A 23,709-nucleotide genomic window follows, 5' to 3' on the forward strand; every position below is an offset into this window, starting at 1 on the left:
TGGGGGATGATACTTTGTGTGGATTTTAGGGTCACAGGGTCAAAGGTCAAAGGTCACAGGTTATTTTGTGAAAAAAAAATTGAAATTTCATGTTTTTCTCCATATCTCGCAAATGGTTCAAGGTATCTTCATGGAACTTAGTATATATGCTTGTACCGATGGGCAGTGATTATCTAGGGAAGTTGGGGGTCATGGGTCAAAGGTCAGGGGTCAAAGGTCAAGGTCAACTCCTCAAAATATAACTACTTTCCTTATATTTATGCAGTGCCTGAAGGATTTTTTTAAAACTTGATGTATGCATGTATAACCCAATATATATTCTGTGGGAAGTTTCTTGCCAAAAGGTCAAAGGTCAAAAGGTCAAAGGTCAAGTGAAAGTGCTAAATTGCACTTTTTCCTCCATATCTCAAAAATAACTCAAGGTATTGTCATGAAACTTACATATTTATGCATGTTCTACCTAACAGTGATTCTCTTTGGAACTGTGGGGTCAAAGGTCAAAGGCCAGGTTTCGATAATACTATTTTACCATTTGATACTGAAATTATACTTTTTCTCAATACCTTGAAAATTACTCAATGCATAAACTTGTAAAAGGGTCAAAAGTCAAGTGAAAATCATCAGTTCCCCCAAATACCTGCACTCTTGATGTTTTAATCATTCATCCAATTGAACCTAGTTCTAGGAAAGTGAACATTCAGCACATTTGTGGCAAACCTGTCATTTTAATATTTTGCCAATTGTGTGAAACTGTCATCACACATTGTCAAGACATTGTACTATAGACCTATTAGGAGAACCATGTATTATGGCGGAGGCATACACCAGTCGCCGTAGCGACATTTCTAGTTTCTAATTTTTTTTTTAGTCATGTAGTAATACAATATTTTTGACACTCCATTTTTTGTCACCATGTAAATGGTAAAAATTGTGATGTAAATGTAGGGACCAATGAAGGGAATATTTTTCAGTTCCAAACCTGCAGTTTGCATGCATTGTCATGAGAAAATAAATATAGAATTAATTTTCAGTAAGTTTTTTTTCCTCAACTAGCAGACCATTTTTCAGTGACCTTTTTCAGTATACATCTGAACTCAACTGCAGAGTGATGGAGAGAGCAAGAGAAAGAGCAAGTCAAAGAGTGCAATGACTCAAGAAAAGACATTGATCAAATCCATTATTTTAAAAAGTACTTATGTCTGCATCCTCTGTGCAGTCATATGTATATTTTGTGTTTTCCCTCCATACACGAGTAATATCTGGGCTTCATAAAAGATAACTTTTGTCCCTTACATGTGCAATGGGTTGCAGCTTATCCAATCCCTAGCCCTGTGACATCTGTGACATGAGAAAATTCTGAGCAATTGTATTTCTTTTTTTTTTCTTTTTTTTTAATAATTATTATTTTATATTTTGCTTCATAGCAACTTTTTAATGAGCCAATCTGAAATACCAGTAAAACATGTATGCCTGCACTTGAGTTCTTCTACTTTTTCTCTTTTTTTTTTCTTTCTTTTTTTTTTTTTTTTTGATGTGTGCCAATCACACTTAATTTTCATAGCTCACTTGAGTTCTTCTTTTTTTTCTTTTTTCTTTTTTTGATGTGTGCCACTCACACTTAATGTTCCTAGCTATTTTATTGAATGTTGTTTTCTTTTGAAGAAATATTAATTTCTGTTAGAGGCATGCATTTATCATACACAACTGATTCACATATATGACTGAGAAATATGGAGTCTCTGTGTACACACACTCCTTTCTCCTTCATGACTGCCGTGTCATGTGAAAAATATCCATTACAGATACTGGTACATGACTGATTGAACTACCATATTTGTGAAAGATTTATGTACTAGAAATGTAGTATCATTATGTGGTGTATATACTTATTTAATGTTGTGTAAATAGTTACATACTTAAAATGTATATTGAAGAATATATGTTGTATATTACTCATGTCTGAATTCATTTTTGCAAGATGTCATATCCCCATTTAATGCATGAATACTGTAAGATTCATCATGTGATGTGGAAAATTGATTATGGACGTAAATTACATTTCATTGCAGCAAGAATTACACATATACTCTCCTCTCTGATTCCTATACATGGAGTTTCAAATACACTGTTGAAAGTGATTATATAACTATTAATGCATCAAATCCTAGGAAAATTCCTTTTTTTTTAACTGCCATCTCCTGCTAATTACATTGGTTACAGATTTTTACTGCACATCTTATCTTGTGGAAGAACGAGATGGAACTGGGCAAATTCATTAGATTTGCATAACATTTTTCTGACAAACTTTCCAGTTGGACACAGAAACACTAATTTTATGTGTATCTCCTGTGTTACCAAAGGATCAGGTATAGACTTAGCAGTTTAGAGACTTGTGATGATGATGTAATGGTATATGACCAAAATATGCCTCAGATGAACGAGGAATTTTTATTCTACCTTATGAAATACTAGCAATGCATGATATAATTTGTCATAGAATGATGATGCAGCAACAAACTACACACACACACAAAAAAAAGTGGTTTCAAAACTGAACAGGAAACAGCAATAAATGAAACAATGCCAGCTTTGCTGCACAAAGATGAATTCAACAGCATCTGGCAGTGTCTCATGACAGCTATACGTTTACTTTCATTTTGGCTCATTTTGTTTTGTGTTTCATCAGTTTACAGGAAGTAACAGCTTGCTGTTAATACACTTACACTGTACATGATGAAACATATATATGTTAAAACATGGCTGTTCAAACCTTTCTTGCATTGAAGAAAAAGAATTTAGAGATACCATATATGTCATATGTGATTATAAAATTTGATCAAGAATAACTGCAAATTATGCATGTTACCCCTCAAGTATACTGGCAAATTCCACAGATTATTTCGTATTCTCCATAAAGGATATTTTTTGTTTGTGTTTTTTTTTTTCACTATTTTTGTTTTTGTTTTTGGAGAGCAGCATAAGATGTGAACGTAAAAAGGTACACATTATCCACAAGAGGCTGTGAATGCTTCCGAATGTATCACTGTTGAGAGCAACCATGCAGTTGAAAGTTGTTGTTGTTGGGTTTTTTTTGCATGCCCTGCACAATTATGTATTCATGCCTCTAAACATTCCATCGCTCAATACTTGTGTTTCGCAGATCACATATAAAATTGTCACTCTCTTTGGCTTGTGCACTCACAGGCAGAAAGTTTTCAGCATTTCCCTTTTCTGTTCTCACGGTTAAGCATTTTATTGTAGTCACCAATGCGCCGTAAGTCAGAAAGTATTGAGGGGGGAAACTTGAGATAGAAAAATCACTGTTTACAGGTGGATACAGACGAATGTTCTCTGGTGTACATTCCATTTTTGTTGAGGGGGATGTGTGCATTTTTAAAGTACTACATCACCTCTGACACGGCTCTTCGTGTTGGAGATAGAAATATAATTTGCCTGGTAGCAAAAAACAAAAACAAAAAACAAAAAACAAAAACATGAGACAGGCTGCTGTTAGCTATTCAATGTTCATACCATCAAACACAGGCTCCAGAATAAGTACAGAAGAGTGATGAAAAAAAAAAAAGAAGGTTAAGAAATCTGACACATGACCCGTAATCACGCAAGAGGTTCACTTTGGAGAAGTAGCATCTAAACTTTCTGTTTCCTCAGATAGGAAGCAGCACCTTTTTCTAGGTGATTTTTGCTAACAGGAATCAAGATCCCAGCAGAGAAAGGAGAAGAAGAGTCACTGTATAGCTGACACCACTTGTGTTTAGAATATTTCTCATGAGTGTGACGAGGACGGTGTTTGTCATGACACGTGATTTATTTGCTCAACATCTTCTGAGAAACACAAGTACAAATTGTACTAAACATGCTTTACCATTGGCCCATCTGTAGCCAAATGTGACCCATTTTGGTTACAGTTCCAAAGAGAATGTTTTCACTTAGCTGCACATGACGTGATTGTGCGTTTTAATTAATCAAGTCAGACACATGGAAGATTATTGAATAGTTCGAGCAGAGTATCTCAGATCATTAACATGAAGCATAATATAACAGTCATCTCTCAGATATAGCTTTAGGTAAACCACCATCATAATTACCTGAGAGGCATCACAAATTGCCAAGTGAACTCTCGCCAAATACCGTACTTGGTACATTGTACATGTAGGCCTAAGCTGACAAATTTCTTGGCTTGGTATACATTGAGATAATTCTAATCCAAATGTTTTCAAGTGCATTGCATGAAATTAAAAGCAAATATATATCAACAAGTTATGACACATTTGTATTTGGTATCATGTTGTTAGAGTGTGACTGTGTGCTGTACAGTAAGTGGGCTATGCTGTGTGTGCATGTTTGAATGGTTGTATGTTTATGGGAAATTGTGTACATTTTGAGGGACTTTAATAATGATGAAGCATTTAGACAGTTAATGTCTTGAAAGTACAAATTGCTTACAGGCATGAAGGCATATGTGCACATAATTAGTCATATGCTTTATGTCTGAACATGGAGCTACAATATAACTCATAATGTGGCTCCATGGTCTGATAAGTATTAAAATTTGAGGATAACATGCAGAGTTCAAGTACATTTATTTTACCGGTACGTACCTATACATCAATCAGGAATGATGTGTTTAATGGAAAAAAAAAAAGTGCATAGTATAGTTATGCATGTAGACCTGTGTGAATTAATCTTATTCTAGTATTACTTTTGCTATGGGTTAGACTCATGTATGGTACCATATTTAACTAACCACCATCATCCACAAAGAAGTTCAGGAAAAAACAAAACATATTTGTTGCCTGAAGGTTTCAAAACATATATGGGAGCTGTGCAAGTGTATACATTTTCACTTAACCATGTTTCTTATCAAATTAATATGTCAAATGTATTTATCACATTCTTAAATTAAAAAAAAAAAAAAGAAGAAGAACAAGAACAAGAAGAAAGAAAGAAACAATATACCGGTACAAATATTGGATACATGCATTGTTTATTGGTTTTAGTTATATACCCTCAACAAGACAAGTCAACAAAGTTATCAAGAAAACCTACCTTCATTGAAAGTGAAAGTATATGGTGTGAGAAGAAAAAAAGATAAAACAAATTATAATACATTGTAGAATTCAATTAACCATCTCTTCCATAACGTGGATAACCCATGTTACGTGTATATGTATATGTAGGCTCCTACAGCTTCAGGCTACCTACGGGCAGGCGTACGGCTGCAAACCGAGATTTTTTTTATTGTTATTATTACTGTTTTAACGGTACCATACATTTGCATGCGAAAGGGAATCCACGTAGAAATCGCAATGTAGCTCCACGTATTAGCTTGTACAGTGTACGTACCGTACAGACGGCCACCCACGCTAGCTAGCATAGGATAGGATAGAGTCACTGCACAACAAGTGCGCAAACAGAACCTCGCAGACGTCAGGGATCGGTCTACTCTAGCTAGTCGAGGTGGGGCGAAGGCAAGACAAGAAACTTATTCACCGCGCTATTTCCTATTGTACCACGAAAGGAAGCTACAGAGAAATCTCCTGAGAAGATTGTGGTTGTTAACAAATAGATCTAGAACCCTTACGTAAGTCTGGAAATTATTTCCTTTCCGACCGAAAATGGTGTCCAACGGTGTTGCGAGAGGGAGGCCAGGGCGTACTCCACAACTTCTGACCCTGGGACTGCTCGTCGTTATATGCATTTTAGCATTCAATTACTGGAATGTTTCGTCCCGAAGTCGTCTTCTGCAAAGACAAGTACAAGAGATGACAGTCACGTTGGAAGAGTTGGCAATGAAAAAGGTGAATGAGTTCAATGACCAATGACTAGACTTTCAGTAAAATTTTACTGCCCGAAAGTAAATTTATCCTAATCTATCACTCGGTATCACTCACTGCAGTAGTGCACTGTCAGTGTCACCACACTGTCTGTCGTCACTGCACTGTGTTTACACAGCCTAATGGGGCTATGGTGGGAGCATTTCATGAAGCATTTTGTCCGACAACTTTGTCGGACATCTGCAGGGGGGCATTTCATGAAGGAACTTGTCGGATAAAATGTCCGACAAGTCAATTATATCCGACAAGTTCAGAGAAATCAGCCGATCAGACAAAAGAATTTCTCAAAACTTGTCAGATATAATTGACTTGTCGGATACTTGTCTGATTTGTCGGATATTTTATCCGACAAGTTCCTTCATGAAATGCCCCCCCCCCCCCTCGACATAGGCCTATTTGCTCTTGGTCAATCAGATGCAAGAATTTCAGTAGCTTTTAACAGTTTGACAGACAAAATATCTGACAAAACACTTCTTCATGAAATGCCCCCAGATGTGGCATGTGGCCATCTATTGGCCAGCCAGAAATCAAGTGAATTAGTTCTAGTGACACTGCTCAGTAATGACTAATGTCCAATGTTTCAAAGACATGCGGAACATTGTGTGTAAATATGATAAAATGACAGTAGACTAGGTTTCCTGCCCGAACGGGAGTGGGGAATTAACTTTCAAAATGAATTAGAAGTAGCTCTATGGTCTAATCAAATTAATGCACCGAAACAATTGAGCAATACCAGACAAATATAAGTTTTGACCATGCTAATGCAGAGACTCCAACGTTCAACTCTCCCGCTTTCGACGGGAGATCTCCCGCCGAAACCCCATTTTTGCAAAATCTCCTGTTCTCCCGCTTGAGATTTAATTTCTCCCACTTGAAATGATTTCTTACTTATTGCCGTCGTATGTTGAAAAATAAGTCTTAGATAGCATGAAAGAGCATCTAACGTTAGACCCTAGAGCTTCCAGGGCCCTCAAGCAGGCCCAGAACCCCGGCCGCAAGGAACTTCGCGCTTGTGATGTGCGCAAAGCGCACATCAAATTGGAGTCTCCTGTTTGCTAGGGGTGTCAGGCGGGAGAATCTCCAGATCAGAAGGTGCTTGGGGTTGGAGTCTCTGCTAATGACATGGATAATCTACCCAGTATCACTACAGTTTAGGTCTAAAAATTAGAATTGCGAGCAACAAACAGTAGGGTATCGGTATATGATCAGGTTACTGTGACATGGCTTGTGCAAAGGTCGTTGTTAGAGTAAAAACATGCACATTGTATTGTGATTCTGCTCATGATAGATCAGGAATGTTGTGTAACACATCATCCAAGGCTGAAGATGTCCAAATGTACAAGAAAACTTGAGAAAAACAACAACTGCCAAATAAACAAATGATGTATATAGTTGGGGCACCACCTATCGACAGGGCACCTTCCCATCGACACCCTGCGTATCATGGCTGTTTGCGTATAGAACGAAAAAGTACGCGCGGGATTAAGTGTCATTAGCTATAAAAACAATAAAAACAAAGAAACGAAAATCAAACTCAAACAAACCAAGCTAAAAATTACACATCCGATCAGTAACGACGCATGGCTGTGAAATTCACGTGTATTACCTATGGCCTGTGAAATTCACGTGTATTACCTATGCTGTGAAATTCACGTGTATACCTATGGAGGAGAGGGGGTGCCGATCGCAAGGTTCCCTTTTTAGCTGCGCGAAGAAAACGGAACGCACGCACTAAAATTGCGCTATTTTAAAACGGAGATTCATAATCAATGAGACGGTCACGACATTCAAAACTGCAGTATTTATGGCATATTTGAGGTAAGAATTAGGCGGATTTGTATTATATTTTTAGAATAAACAAGCTACAGATCCTTAGGGTGTCGATACGTGGTACCCCCAACCCTACATGTAAAACTCTTTTGTTTTTGTTTTTTGTTGTTTTGTATGCTTGTTTTTTTGGTTGTTGTTATTGCTGTTTGCTTTTGGCTTTGAAATGCGAAGCTCCTTTGAGAAAATGTCCAGCTCCATGACAAGACAGCTTGTGCTAAATTATGCAGCACTCTCTAATGATGACAATTAATATGGGCAACCTACAGTATGTACAATGAAAAGCCAGTTTAATGTGAACTGTGATAATCTCAAGTAATACAAATGTATGACTCATAATTGTATTCCAACCTCAAGAAGCTGTATTAATACTCCTTTGGGGAATGTTTTGTTTGGATTACAGGTGAATTGTGTTTTACTTTGAGTTATTACCACTTTGAAAGAAGCAAACACATTGAAACTGAAAGGAAGTGTTTGCTTCCTTCAGTGAGAACTGTGGTGTATGTACATTATTTGTATCTTACTCAAGTCATTCGTCGTGTAATACAGAGAAATAGCTACAATGTACAGTATCATTCATCATAGTCAATCCTCTACAAATTCTGCATTTTATGTTCTGTTTTGTCGGTTCATTTGTGGGACTATAATGGCATGTTTCTGATAAACACCCGATGCAGGTACACTTGGAGAAGCGCAGTGAAGCACTTCAGAGTCAGATCGGCGATGCCAACAAAGTAAACTCTCTACTCAAGACAGAGAAAGAGTCGTGCGCGCAGGAGCGGGACCAGATCAACCGCGGCAAAGACGAGCTCATGAACCAAGTGGGGTCCCTCATGAAGGAGAAGCAGACAGCACAGTCATCACTGGTAGGTAGAACGCAACACATTTTAATGGGCAGTCGGTCTCACAGTGATGCAAAATCAGCTCTTGTGCGATTGTTGTAAAAACTCTAGGTCTCGCGGTGCCTGAAAGTTGATTTCTAGAAACCAACTTTCAAGGTATCAGATATTCTCCTGTTATTGTCATACTGTTTTCTCAGCAAATGTAAGGTGACATGGCAAGGTTTGAACTAAAAAAAAATAAATAAATGAAAAAAAGCATGGGGTAATGAAGACAAAAATTGCACATGGTCTTTAGGGGATAAATACACGATCTCTCAATAAAGAAGTGTTTGTTCCTGTTGCCACATGCTTGACTCAGAGTGTGTTGACTCATGCCACATTGAACAAAGCTATTTACTGCTTCATGTATGGGCTTACTGCAAATCATCCATGAATAATTTTTTTTTTTTTTTTTTTTTTTTTTTTTTTGATGGCTGTTTTCCCCTGAATACAGGGCATGTTTGCTCAGAGTAAACTTCAGTTTGAAAATCCCACTGACAAACTGCATGGTAGAGTAATTATTTGTAGTGTGTGTGTGTTGTCCACTGATAGTGTATTGTACGAAATGATTTGCAGAGCTGTGTATATTATATGGTATCATACATTGTAGTCATTTTCAGTAATGATAATGATTATGATGACTTTAGTAATAAGCATTAGTGATAAGATTGTATCTGTGGAGTGTCTGACAGATATCACTGCCTTTCCAAGCAATTTGTAACTAGAGGAGCACTCTGAGAGCACAGACCTCTGCCAAGCTGCTATTTTCCACCTATGATCTTGTTTTTCCACAGAGATCAGTTATTTCTACCCTTACGTATGCATGCTGAAAATCGCCCCATTTCCCAATACTATAATAGAAACCTTTTGTTACGTCGTCAATGCAAGCTGCACGGCGCGCTTGCCCTGGACCAGAAACTAGAGCATGCACTCCAGTGCACAAAACCTCAAAAATGAAAAAACCTCAGCTTGAACTTTCAAGTTCATTGACCCTACCTGCCAGAATATTGAAAATCCTTCATAAAATCCATAGAAATTCCCAGATTACTACCAAAATTAAATCATCTGTTACTTGTATCATTCTCAACCTTACCTGCAAGTTTCATCCCAATCCATCCAAAACTTTTTGAGTAACATGTATTTTGCACACGGTTAAACAAACAAACCAACCAACCAATGGTAATGAAAACATAACCTCCTCCCTTGGCTAGTAACTACCGGGTAGTAATAATGAGATATACATTGTAATGAAAGAGACAGAGCAATGAAAGGCACTTGAATACATCAGCTTGATTGAATTAATGATAGAGAACATGCCATGATCTGCCATTTGATGGATAATACCATGCTGCTGCCACTAGCATTTCAATTAGATACAATTGATTATCTAGCAAAGAAATGTTTTGTTTGGGTTTTTTTGTTTCTTTGTATTTTTCTCTTTTTTTTTGGGGGGGGGAGGGGGTTGAGCTTTAGAGTGCAGACATTGCAGATATAGAAGGGAGTTGTTTCTATTGTTGTTCTGACAAATTGAAAGGGTCTTTTGAGTGCAGTGGACATTTCTCTGTGTCCTTCATGCATTATTGTACATGATAAAGTTCCTGGAGCAATCCAAGTTGATACGTGTACGTATTATGCATCCCTTAGGTTGCTCTCTATAGTCCTGTATGAACAATACACTACAATGCAATACAAGGGGATCTGATTTCGTGTAGCGGTAAACAAAAGGCAAAGCAGAGGTCTGTTTGATTTTTCTAAATGAAACAGACCTCTAGAGCAATATTGTCGGTTACACCTTTTTGACATTGAATGAAAATCAGTCAGGTTAGATTTCATGTACCGGTAAATGTTTGTAACATCCCAAACAACAAAGGAAATGTCATATCACTTGTATAATTCAAATAAAACTAGGGGAAGAAAAACAATTTGCAGTGAAAAATGTACACAAATGTTTGAAGAAACGCCTTGCAGTTGATTTATGTTGAGTCCATCTATATACAGCTGTACTGGATATTTTGTTCTTTGTATACACTTGTCTGTTGTTGTTGTGGTTTTTTTTTTCCATGTTAGCACTGTGCAGTGGTATAGAACTTTCAAGTTTTTAACAGTGACTATCTGACATGTACTATCTACAATGTCTGATGCTGCTGTGTACAATTGCAGTAACATGTACAGTAATGTAAACTACATGTACGTACGATAGATTGTAAGGTTTCACCAAAGTGAAAAGGATGCAACATATTATGGTGTCATCCGAATGCAGGGTCCACAGTGCTTGCATGTATGCAGAAATGTGAACATGTGTAAATATTTACTATTACAGCTTGGATGGATACTGTATTTATTTGTATGTGTCTCCACTGTTGAATTAAAACAAGACATTTAGGAGTCGTTTATTAAATTCAGTGATTGCCACTGCTTATAGTACACCAATTCACGAGTGATGCTCGTGATGATCACATTGGTTGCGAAGAAGAAACATCAGGCAGCAAAGAATTGCCCCAATTTGCTCATCGACGTGATAGATTTGGTTGTTGGGGAAATACTGTATGATTTAGGGATCATACATTTTTTTTTTCATCGATTATTATTATTAATTTTTTTCTTCTTCTTCTTTAATAGCTGGTTAAAATATTGCCTGTTGCTGACACTTTCCAGATGTATGATTGCCAGTAGTCTGTAGACATAAAATGTGAACAACTTTGGAGGAGAAGTATACAATTGTATGATATAATTGCAGTTTTGCCAGTTTAGGTATTGTTACCATTATATTTTTTTCTTCTTCTTCTTCTTTCTTCCTTCCTTCCAGGAAAACTTTAGGAGTAATGCTTCACATTCAATACAGCTACTTATGGAAATGAAAGGTAAGTACTTTTTGAATGCCTTTTTGATCAATTTGTGTGTGTTTGTTTAATCATTGCATTCTGATAAGTTTATAAATGTGTTTCTAACGTGGTTGAATGAAACACTGAAAAGTACTTGTACAACTGCTTGGTCTCATGGAAAGTTTGGTATGGCATCTCTGTTAAGTCTTTGGTGTAGCTGTGTGCCCATTTGTGTGGTTTTTTTTTTTTTTCTTTCTTTCTTGCATTGAAATTCTGTGCGTTAAGAACAGTCATGTTTAACCTGTTTACTCAAATTCTCAAATATTTTGGTCTGACTTGGTGTCAAATTGTACAGGTCTCATGCACGTCCCAAATACATAGCAGTACTTGGAGCCCAGATTATTGCATGTAGTACTTGCATAAAGTACACAGTGTAGTTGTTACAAACAAAAACAATAAAATGTCTGGGAGCTTCAGGCAAGTGGTGCTGTTTTCAGTATATAAAATTTCTCCCAAAGGCATGCACAGGATTCAAATATATTGGTGAAGCAATTGATTGTTATAAGGGAAGTTTTATGATTTATGTATTGTAAGCCTACTCTGTAGTTCAGTTCACTCTACAATGTATACATTATTTGAAGCCTTGATGCATGTCATTGTAAATCTCCAGTGTCATGAATTTATGGCTATCATTTGGGAGAGTTGTGTTAAAGATGTATTCATCTTGAGTCTGAAGCTAGAGAAGCTGAACCAATTTTGTGCAGGTTTAGAGTGAATGTACATTGTACATCCAAAGTAACCGAAGTTTTATGGCTGCACATTGTACACTGTATCTTACAGTAAATGTAGCTGTGGTTCAGATTTCAAATCATATATTGATCTGCAGCCACCTGGTACCCTGCATGTATTCGCATAGATGTTGTGTATTTTGTGATATTAATTGGATATTCACCAAACACTTTTCACTGATAAATCAACATGTACAATTGTAAACATACACATTTGCTTTGCAAGCAGCAAAGTCTAATTGTTCAACTGCAGGAAAAAGAAAAAAAAAATCAGCCTCAATTTCCATTTCCCATACATGGTGTCTTGTTAAGAGAGAGAGAGAAAAAAAAAATTGTTCAGAAGAATGGTGCACATCACAGGGACGATAGACGACTTTGAATAGCACTAATATTGTGCATGGTAATTGGGCATTGTTAGGACTCCAGCTCTCCCGCCAAAATACCATTTTTACAAAATCTCCCATTCTCCTGCTCAGGCAGTGTGTATTCTCACAACAACAAAAAAAAAGAAAAAAAAGTGTTTTCCTTTGCCTAAAGATTTAGCTGTAGATTTACACAAAACAGCTTTGATAAGTACAGTGTAGCAAGCAGCAATGCGACAGTGTAATTGCACGCTTCCTACTGTAACCACTAACCACTGATGGTGACTGTACGCGTGTGTACATGACATTACTGCATCATTCATGCACTATCCTCAAGGACAGTCACTGGCATTGCAAGTATGTGGATGCACATTTGGATCCCGGCCACATGCTACTCCGTGCTTGTGACGTGCATTTCATGTACTCATTTATGACTATTTTGTATAATCTCCAGTGTTGAAGATGATCCATGTGGGAGAAGCTCCTGTCTAGGAGATGCTTAGGGTTGGAGTCTCTCTATTGTTTTAGTGCTCACACACATGTACATGTACCTCCTCTCAGTTGTAAGCACCAGCCTTCACATCTCCACAAATTCAATGCATGGACAAAAAAAAGAGTATCTCCTTCTCATACCAATTAAGGAAAAAGCAACAATGCAGAATGTATGAATTCAACATTTAAGCTTTGTTATGGAAAAAAAAGGAAGAAAGAAAATGACGTATGTGGGTGGATGAAGGTGGATGAAGGTGCTTCCATAAGGTATTCATAAAGTATTTCAAAGTTTTAAAATATTTCAAATCTTGGCATATCTGGTACTGCCAATAATAGGCTCTCAAGCACTCAGTGATAATTCACGCAAATATAACTCATATGTCCATATCTTCACCCCTCTGCGTACAAATGTAATGATCTCTTGCTTTCAACATAACAATGGTTTTGAATATAAGCGACAAAATTGATGCAACAGGCCAGGAATCTTCAAATAGCAACATTTGACGAGTTATGAAAACTTTTCTACCATTTTATAGGATCTTGCAAATCATTTAATTTGAATCTTAAAGTAGCTATGTGATAAAATCGCTTATGTTGTTAGTGCCATTCTGCTCATGAAAACTGTGTCATATTATCATGAGTTGTTCCAAAGAATTAGTTATACACGTACAATTTATTGTAGCTCTGTCAAAGAGGATGGGTGAAGCATGTTATCCTTTATTCTAAGCTTAAATGTAGGCCTACAGTACATGTCTACTTAGAAAAACTCTTTCAAGTATTGGTATTTTTATTTTGGAGAAACTGTTAGATTAGGAACACTTTATGCCAGATTATGATATCATGTTATGAAACCGTCTTGAATGAAACACTGGTTTAGCACTAATACTGGAATTGTCATTGTAGTGATTGAAACTTTAAAGGTCCTGTTTACCTTTGGGAGCAGTGATTTTAAAATGTTCAAGGTATCACATTTGATGCATTATATGTGTAGGTCAATTATATCACAAAACATCCTTAGCTTCCTACCATATGAAAAATTCGCAATAAATCCTAAAATATTATAAGGAGATATCACTGTTCTTCTCAATAAACCATAACTGTAGACAATTAGTCTGGAAACATTTTCATTATAACTATTGTTCACAATTTGTGTATTCATCAATACTTTGCATTGATTATACTGATTCAAATTTTTAAACTGATTGTTTCTATTCCTAACACATTTTAGAACTATTTTGAAGCACTACTGCTGGGTTTTTGTTTCATCTGTGAATGGTAAATTATGCCTTTAATGATACTAACCTGATTTCATTCAGGAATGTTTGTGAATCTGCCATTTTTGTTTTCTTGCTTTTTCTAGAAGTTAACTTGGGCTTCAGTATAGATATCTTTGCAGGTAATTATAATGTCGCAAAACTTCTCGCCTTCCTTATAAAAGTGTATTTTTATGCTCACCTCTCGCACAATGCCATTTCATCTTCACCCCTTCCCCCTCCCTCCTTCTCCCCCCCCCCCCCCCATCCCCCAGCCAAGTACGAAGCCCTGCGGTCAGAGCACGAGAAGATTGGGGAGGTGACGCGCATGGAGTCAGCCAAACAGGAGCACACCATCCAGGACCTCCAGCAGGAGACACGGAGGAACTACCAGGCGATCCAAGTGTACGAACAGCAGAAGCAGGAGCTGAGCCTGACCATAGGGGAGCTGCGCAACCAGGTGGCGATGCTCCAGGACCAGTGCGGGGCTGCCAGGCAGCAGCAGCAGCAACAACAACTACAGCAACAGCAGCAGCAGCAGGTGAGAGGGCAAAGGTCAACTGACTTGTCACACCCATCCCATCTATTAAATATGTATTGATGCATGTGCTCCCTTTTAGTTGAAGCTCCTTTTCTGTGTTCAAAGCAAATTTAGTGCATTTTGAGTGGAATGAAATAAACAAGAGCTGTGAAAGCTTCCATTAAAATTGCACAAAAATGTCAACAACAAAAAACTGAAATTGCATCTCACACATTTCATATTGTTAACAGTTATATTGGTCGCAGTCGCATTGTATGCAAATGCATTAAATTCATGAGGTGACGATGTTATATCACAGCTTTCTGACTGGCTTGCGTACAGATCTGCGCAAGATTCTTTGTATTATGAAATCATTATGCAATTTTTTGTGCTCATTTTTGGCTTTTTTTTTTCTAGATTGTAATATTACCTTCACTGTTCATTTGTTGAATGTTATTCCCCCAAGTCAAAAAAAAAAAAAAAATTGATCATTAAATGGAGTTCCCCTTTAATGAAGAATCAAAAGAAAAAAAGAAAAACTTTAAAATGTGATGATCTCCAATACAATGCCCTTCATTGACAGGACAAAGCTATTAGCCAAACGTTATATTCATGAATGGCAGTAAACATGTCATAGTTTGTATTGAAATGCTGACTTGCTTATCAATTAAAGAAGATTACTAGTAGTTTAACCTTCTCTGTTACTCTGTTTTGTGCTGGGTTTTTTTTTTTTCCTTTCTGCATGTGTGTGTTGTTGTTTTTTGATTACATTGCAGCTGATAATCTCCTAGTGGCCTTTGGATAGTATTTTAAAAGAATTAGATCGATGAGCTGTCCCCCAAGAGACAGATAATGATGCATAACTTGGCAACTGTTTCAGCAATGGCAGCCACACTTGGGTGATAGAAGCACTAGGGGTATCTTCATGTTATGGTGTTGTCGGAGGTCATGTATGCTTTTTTTTGACAAATAACTTCACATAAGTTGCTTGGATTACAACCCAACTTGGGTCATAGATGCACTTGGGGTACCTTCATGTAATGGTGCCATAAGAGGTCACATGATAAGGTCAAAGGTCATTTGAGGTCATACGTTTAAGTTTACTTGCAAGACTCTCTTATCACGCGTAACTCAGCACATGTTGCTACAATGGCAATCAAACTTGGGTGATGGTAGATGTCTCTTGGGAAGTTGAAGGTTACCACAAGGTCAAAGGTCACAGACAGGGGTCAACGAACTTTTAGGGCCCAATGTTAAGTTTTTAGGGCGCATTTCGTTTATGGCTCATAACTTTTGATCCCTTTGTCCGTTTGTGACCAAACTTGGATGGAAGATGTCCCTTGGGGAGGTGAAGGTCGTCACAAGGTCAAAGGTCACAGACAGGGGTCAACAAACTTTTAGGGCCCAATGTTAAGTTTTTAGGGTGCATTTTGTTTATGGCTAATAACTTTTGATCCCTGTGTCCGTTTGTGACCAAACTTGGACGGTAGATGTCCCTTTGGGAGTTAAAGGTCTTCACAAGGTCAAAGGTCATAAGCAGGTCAGTTAACTTCTGGGAGTTATAAAGAATATTAATTCCTTGTACGCGAATGGGCGAGATACAATTTGGCACTTGCCTTGTTTTTTTATCATGCTGCTTATGATTTATTACAGGAACCTGTTTCTGTGTTCTGACTCATACAGATTTATATTTTTCTTTTTGTCGAAGTCCTGGAAAGTTTGAGCTTTGGTCGTTTCTCTTTTTTGAGTTACAATAATCTTGCTTGCTTCTCCCCACCCCTCTGACCCACCCTCCTAGGTTTGTTCTCCTACGAGGGTTTACTTTCAGATGAAACTGCAGTCAACCTTGCTTTAGTCGACTTCGCATAAGTTAAATAATCACGTGAAGTCATAGCTCTTCTCTTTATATTCAATTGATTTTAATCCCTCATTTGTCAAATTTTCTCTAAGTCAAAGCTATTTCTTCAGTCCAAGTAGACTGGACTTTGAGAAGGTTGACTGTATCCCTCATTTAAACATGGGTAGCTTTTAGATCCTCTCTTTATGCATGTAGTTGTAGTTTTGCATTGTTCACTTACCAATTTGATGGCATTGCATTCAGTTTTTAACAGCATTCTGTCAAAAAACCATCATGCTTTTTAGTTAACAGTAATGTAGGCTGCATTGTCTATTCATGCCATTTTTCTTGTGTTTAGATCATGTTTTGGTGGGTTTGTTTTTGTTTTGTTTTTTTTTCTCAGTTGTCTGTCATGGTTGGTTTTTGGCAATTAAAGACAATCTGTCATGTGTCACATATTGTATGCTTTGCTATTTTTGGCTTGGAAACTTGCAAGTTGGCAGCTATTCGTGTGTCATGACTTTGTGTCCATAGATGGGTGTGCAACAACCCCAAGGCATGTATGGTATGCAACAGGTGATAAACCAACAGCAAATACAGGTAGGTTTCAAATGTGGTGGGGAGGGGGGGAGCCTTACATATAATGCACTTAAAAATGGAATTCACAGACTTTGACAGATGGAAGAAAAAAATCAAATGAACAAAGTTTATGAAAGATTCATTGAAGTCAGACAAAATTTTTCATTTTCTCTGAGATAATAGTGATCCTTTTTAGAAACATCAGTATTAAGCGCTATATAAATGTTATTCATTATCATTATGATTATCCTTTCATTTTCATGTTTGCTTAATGTCACTCTGTTCCAAAATATCAGCTTAAATATGGCATGGATTTCCTCTTTAAGTGTAAACGCGAAGAATGATATTTCTTCTTTTTTTTTCAGAAAGGTCTAGATTGTAGCTCTCAAGAACTACACAAAATATTTGCACGATTTCAGCAGTGATGGCAAATATTTACAGCCTCTTTTTGCACATTTCCTTGGGATGACCTTTAATAGCTTGTCCCCAAATTGCAAAAGGGCACATGTGTTTGTTCTGTTAGAAACCAAATTGCAGCCTTTTGCCAGTATCTTAGCAGAATTTTTTACTTTAGCTGTACCCCTTGGCCAAGATACTAGCCCATGCCTGTCCAAGCAGTTCCAGTCCCATGAAATTTATAGTCCACAGCATGACAAAATACACCCTCAGTATCCCCTTCGCTTTTTGTTGCCCAATGTTGACTCAGTAATGTGCTTGATGTTTTGACTATGTGTACGTAGCATGATCGTATGTTTGTGCATTGAGATGACACTGTCGGCCTGTGCATGAAGAGTTTCTGATGTCACCATCCGAGTTTGTCGCGATGCAAATCACTTTTAATCCATCCCAGCTCGAGTCGTTGGCGTGGTGAAATCAGAGAAGGATGATTCATCATCCAGATGGAATGTCTTGTCAAAACAAAGGAAAGGGGGGGGGGGAAGAAAAAAGGATAGATTGCTGAAACATACCATACAATGTACAACAGTATGATAACCATAATGTGTATTCACAAATTCTGTGCTAACTGTGAATATTGCAAGTAACAGTACAAGTTAGTATTGCATAATTGATTCTGTAATGGGCAGCAGATAGTGTTAGGAGGAATTAAAAGGCAATGTCACGCCATATTGGGAGTTTATGTCCTCACCTCAAAACTCTCCAAATGGCCCTTACACATAACTATTACAAGTTTACAAATCATTTTTTGTTTGTTTGGGGGGGGGGGGGAATTAGAAGAAGACACATAACCAAGCATTTTTCACACATAATGCACAATGTGTATATTTGGTATAAATACCTTTAAAAAAAGTTTTTCAAGGGTTGATGACAGTAGTGAAACAGGGACTGTAGGAACAATCGCTGACATTCATATTTTCATACTTGATAATGCAGCGAGCCATACCACCAAGTATCATTGTATGATTACAGAATCGTACAATAGGGTTACATCAAATAAGAGAACTGTTGTGTGTAATAATGATAAGAATAACATTGGTAATGATAATAATGATAAAAATAACGATAATGGGTTATTATTATCATCATTACTAATACTACTACTTCTGCTAGTGTAATTGCTACATGTATCACTATTACTAAAGTCAGTTCTTATAAACACATACCATAAGAGCGTCTATGCGTGTATATAAAAATGGAAATCATAAAAAATGTCAATGTTCATAAGCACTAACAAACTTAACAATCTTGAAAAAGACTTGTATTTGGTGACACACTTGTCCACGAAACCTATTTATTCACCCACTGTAAATTTTCAGTCGTCCAAAACAGACTCAGGATCATCTCTAACAAGCCATCTGTGTTTAATATGTTTACTTCATCAAGCTGATGCTTACTGTTAACCTATAACTGACATGCTTTATCTCCATACTGACATCATTAACCCATAGAGTCTCAGAAACCATATTTCTATTTTTGATGATGTATTTCTTTAATGATCTTTTTTTTTTTTTTTTTTTTTTTTACTCGTCATTGGTATTTTTTCTGAAGAAAAAATAAAAAAAAAAATAGTTTTCCTTTGACCCCTTTATTGTTCATACAAATATATAATTTTGTTTGCAGAATCATTCTAAAAAGCCTTTTATTTGCTACATTTAGAACTGATTCTGTAATGGACAACATATTCTGGAAGGTTAAAGTGCTTGTCTCTTTCTCAAATTAGCAATTTTTTAATCATTTTTTTTCTAAATTTATATCTAATGAATTTAATCAGTTTCAAAATCTTTCACTGATAACTAATAGGGCGGGCTGCAAAAAGCACAGAATCTTTGGAAATTCATGGATATTGTGATTTTTGTCTGCTTCCCCCCCCCCCCCTTTTTTTTTACAAGCCAAAAAAAAAAAGAGGCTGCAGTTAGTAGTTACGACTCGCCAAGAATCATGGCTCAAATTTTCTTCAGCATTGTGTCGAAGTAGATTTATGCCAAGGTTAAAAGTAGAGTTATGGTACCTACAACAACAATGACAGAATCTGAATATATACAACTTGGATATCATGATGACTTTACAGATGAAAGATTGTTAACTTTTTTAACACCTAGTATCTGCTCTAAAGACTCTGAAAAAAGGTTGCAGACTTAGTGCCTGCCCGTTTGCTCCGTCACTCACATTTTAAACGTTTTTTCGTCCACCTTTGTCCTGCATCAGGACCCGAATGCTCAACTAGACCCCAGCAACAGTTGCAGAGGCAACAGGAATATTACCAGCAGAAACAGGAGGAGCAGCGGTACCAGCAACAGTTGATGGAGCGGGAGCAACTGCAGCAGCAACAGCAGCAGCAGTTGCAGCAACAGGGTTCCAGCAGCCACAGGCAAATGACGGCCACCTCATGTACAACGAAAATAACGACCAACGTGATAATAATATCCAGCCCCAGGAGGGTGCAATGTGAGTCAGGCAGTGCAACTACATTGTTCATTAACTTCTGGATTTTTGTGTCTTTTCCTCAGTTTTAAAGTGACATAGATATTTGTATGTACAGTATCTATATTTGTCTATCTTTCTATCTATCTATATATATATATATATATATATATATATATATATATATATATATATATATATATCTGTCTATCTATCTGTATGTATATGCACACATACATGCAGCAAGCAGGAATCTTTTTTGTTTGTTTTTGTGTATTGTCAGTTTTTTGTTTTGATGGTAGTTCAAATATAGACGAGTGAAATCTACACATTCTCTTATCTTTAAATGTGAATGGTCAATGCTTTTTATAGTAATTTAATTCATTTTTTTTTCCTCTGTAAATTACTCAGTCATTCATAATAAGCTATGTGACAAGTCTCAAGCATTCTGAACGTACCATTTGCTCATTAGCACATCTGTGTCAAGTGTAGGGCAAAGTTGTGGTATCGGATTCAGAGGACTCCTGTCTGTTTACGTATACAGTCAAACCTGCCTTAGCGGCCACCTCTCTATGGCGGCCACTTGCTTATAGCGGCCACTGAAAAATTCCCCCGCACAAATTGGTGTATTATGGACCCTTTATATAGCGGCCACCTGCCTAACGCAGCCAGCAGCCACTCATTTTGTGTCCCATGGTGAATATCTAACTGTGTATAGCAGCCACCGGTACGAACAGAGCAGTTCCTCAGGTCCAAATGTTGTTTTTTGTTTGTTTGGGTTTTTCTTTTAAATCAAAAGAACAGAAGCAGCAAAGAAATAAAAATAAAATGGAGTGAATTGTACAACCAAAATCCCCATAATAGCTGGACATGCAAACTTATTTGTTGGTTGTTGTTGTTGTCATTTTAAAGAATAAGATGAGGTATTTTCTGCTATTATAAAATGCAAGTATTGAAATTCAAAATGGCCACCAACCTGTCTTTAGCGGCCACTTGTGTTGTTTCCCTTGGGTGGCCGCTATAGACAGGTTTGACTGTATTTATGAAAGAGCCTGTGTCATCATCCCAGTCATAAATCTGTCACGTGCATAGGAAGCAAAATAAACATTGAAATCAAGTGAGATATTGCAGGCTGCGATTTCTGTGGGTCAAATTCATCTCTGTGTCCAACTTTCCATCCTGTAAATTCTGTTCTTTACCCTTGGTACACGTAACATCTTCCGTTTTTCCATTTCACCTTCTGTTGAACTCTGCAGTGCTCCGGAAGGAAACCAGATTGAACAGCCAGGTGTGTATTGCAGCAGGAGTGTAAATGTGGGCAATGCTTCTCTCTGTCACTCAGCTCCCTTGACATCAGAAAGCTGATGTCAGGGTGATTGGTCACAGTGTGCAATGCGTCCTTTTTTTTTATAGAACTTGATGAGAGCCTGCTGGCCTTGTATGTTTCTCACCACTCATCTTTCACTGAATGGAAAATGTTCCTGCGAGAGGGAGCGTTATGCCATGTGCAGACTATATTGACTCATTTTTTTTTATTTTTTTTTATTTTTTTTTTTTGGGGGGGGAGGATGGGTTAAGGGGACTTGATGGGCTAGCTGTGAGATAACCTCATGAGATTAGCTGGTATTTGAGTGAGTAAGAACAAAGGTTGAGGAGGTCCCATTCGAGTTTTGGTCGGTCATTCAATTGCATCTGTAAATCGTTGTTTTTGTCACATGGCTGTGAAGTAAAGTACCAAATGGTGTTACATATCACCAAGAAAAAGGGATTCAACACAGAAGCAAATTTACACAAAGAAAAACATAAAAAATACATTAATGCTTCCAGTGTATCGTGTCTATGAAATGAAAGATGTTGCATCTGTAGATCATAATTTTTGTCACATGACTGTGAAGTAAAGTACCGAATGGTGTTCATATCACCAAGAAAAAGGGATTCAACACAGAAGCAAATTTACACAAAGAAAAACATTAGAAATACATAAATGCTTCCAGTGTATTTTGTCTATGAAATGAAATATGTGTCAATCTCTTTTGACATTAAAAACATTGTGATGACTATATTTGCGTTCTGAATTTGGCCCAAACCTTCAACAGTCAAGCAGCAGCAGGATCCAGGCCCCATCCAGATGGAGGCAAATGCGGACAACCGCCGGGAGCCAGAGAACCCCCAGATGTTCCCTGAGCGCGAGCAGGAGCAGGGAGACGGGAGAGAGGGGAAGAGGGCCAGGGTGGTCCCCAGGAGCCAGCAGCAGACCAGGGGCAGCAGGACAGGGAAGCGGAGGCTGGCGAGGAGGGAGGGGAAGCGGGCGGAGATGCCGGAGCAGGAGAGGGAGAGGAGGGCAATGGCGTGGGCCAACAGGAGCCGGATGAGGGGCAAGCAGGGGTACGTGAGCAGTGTCATTGTGTTGATGTAGAGGGTTTGACAGCCTTGCTCCTGGCTGGCTGATGTTGGGCCCCGTGCCCTAACCACTGTACTCGTGTCCTTTATCAAGGCAAAATTTTGTAGCAGCATTGCCAAAAAAAAAAAGCAGTATCGAGGAGGACCAACCCTATTCTATCTGGGCTATTTGAGACCAAGTTTTTACTGAGGGGGGGTCAATTTGACCCCCCCTTCAGATCTCGGCCGCCGATCGCGCGATCGCCGCAAACTTTTGCCTGAACATAGAGCTGGATGTCAACTACAAGATTACATGGTCATACAATAGAAAAATGTTGATTTTATATTTTTTAATAAATTGATTATGCAAATTAATGCATGAAATCATATTTTCACCTATAACTCCATCAAAAAGACTGAAGGATTATAAAATTTTTGTGTCAGAGTTCCTCAAGACACATCAAACAATTTTCTTGCACAAAAATAGCGCAATCAAAATCATTTTCTTTTGTTTTTTATTGTTTTGTTAATTTCTTATGTATTTTATTGTTTTTTGATCTTTTGTTTACTATTTTTTTTTCAAAATTTGTTTGAGGCACTTTTTCAAGCTTATCTACATTAGAATTGATTTATTTCAATGGTTAAAAGTTGAAATAATCTAATTAATATCAATTAAACAAAAAAACAGTTTGCATTGGATTTGCACACGAAATCATGAATTCGAGCAGTTTTCGGGTTGACATGCATATGCAAAACATTGCATAACTTCAGAACGGTGTACCCAGACGTCCCAAATTTGGTCTCAAAATATGCGGGAGACTTCAATGAAAAAAGTCATGAAACGACGCGGCAAAATCTTTGCACGTTGCGGAATCGTGGCGCGAAACATCGAGGGGAGGGGGTCAATTTGACCCCCCTCCCCCAGTTAGAATAGGGTTAACATGGTCCCTGAAATGAGTGTGGGTCATTGATACCACCCATAAATTTCAGTTGTACGTAGCAAAGTGTCATGTGCAAGTAATGTGGGAGAAGATTCAAATAATGTGAGATTGCCATAGCCTGTATCTGAGACTCTCATCCCCATGCTGTCTTTGTTTGGTTTTCACTATTATGTCATGTCTTGGATCTACACACAAATAGTAAAAGTGGGATTTTTGTGTAGTCTTGATAGGAGTCTATTGTAGAGTTGTGTGTCTCAAGTGTATCAAGAATCTTTGCAGACCTACCCGCTACT

At 37.6% G+C, this 23,709-nt stretch overlaps 1 protein-coding gene across 1 annotated transcript in view; it reads left to right on the forward strand.

Annotated features, from left to right (window-relative positions):
• Nucleotides 1–5,453: 5,453 nt before the first annotated feature.
• Nucleotides 5,454–23,709, forward strand: part of LOC140231151 (uncharacterized) — a 32,604-nt gene continuing 14,348 nt past the window's right edge. Inside the window, 10 exon segments of the mRNA XM_072311301.1 lie at nucleotides 5,454–5,819; nucleotides 8,360–8,548; nucleotides 11,370–11,424; nucleotides 14,556–14,795; nucleotides 17,172–17,237; nucleotides 19,881–20,120; nucleotides 20,745–20,823; nucleotides 21,353–21,384; nucleotides 22,193–22,364; nucleotides 22,367–22,481. Of these exon segments, the coding sequence (XP_072167402.1) occupies nucleotides 5,637–5,819; nucleotides 8,360–8,548; nucleotides 11,370–11,424; nucleotides 14,556–14,795; nucleotides 17,172–17,237; nucleotides 19,881–20,120; nucleotides 20,745–20,823; nucleotides 21,353–21,384; nucleotides 22,193–22,364; nucleotides 22,367–22,481 (1,371 nt within the window). The 5' untranslated portion in view covers nucleotides 5,454–5,636.

This window comes from Diadema setosum, chromosome 7 (genome assembly GCF_964275005.1).
Source record: "Diadema setosum chromosome 7, eeDiaSeto1, whole genome shotgun sequence".
NCBI classification, from domain to species: domain Eukaryota; kingdom Metazoa; phylum Echinodermata; class Echinoidea; order Diadematoida; family Diadematidae; genus Diadema; species Diadema setosum.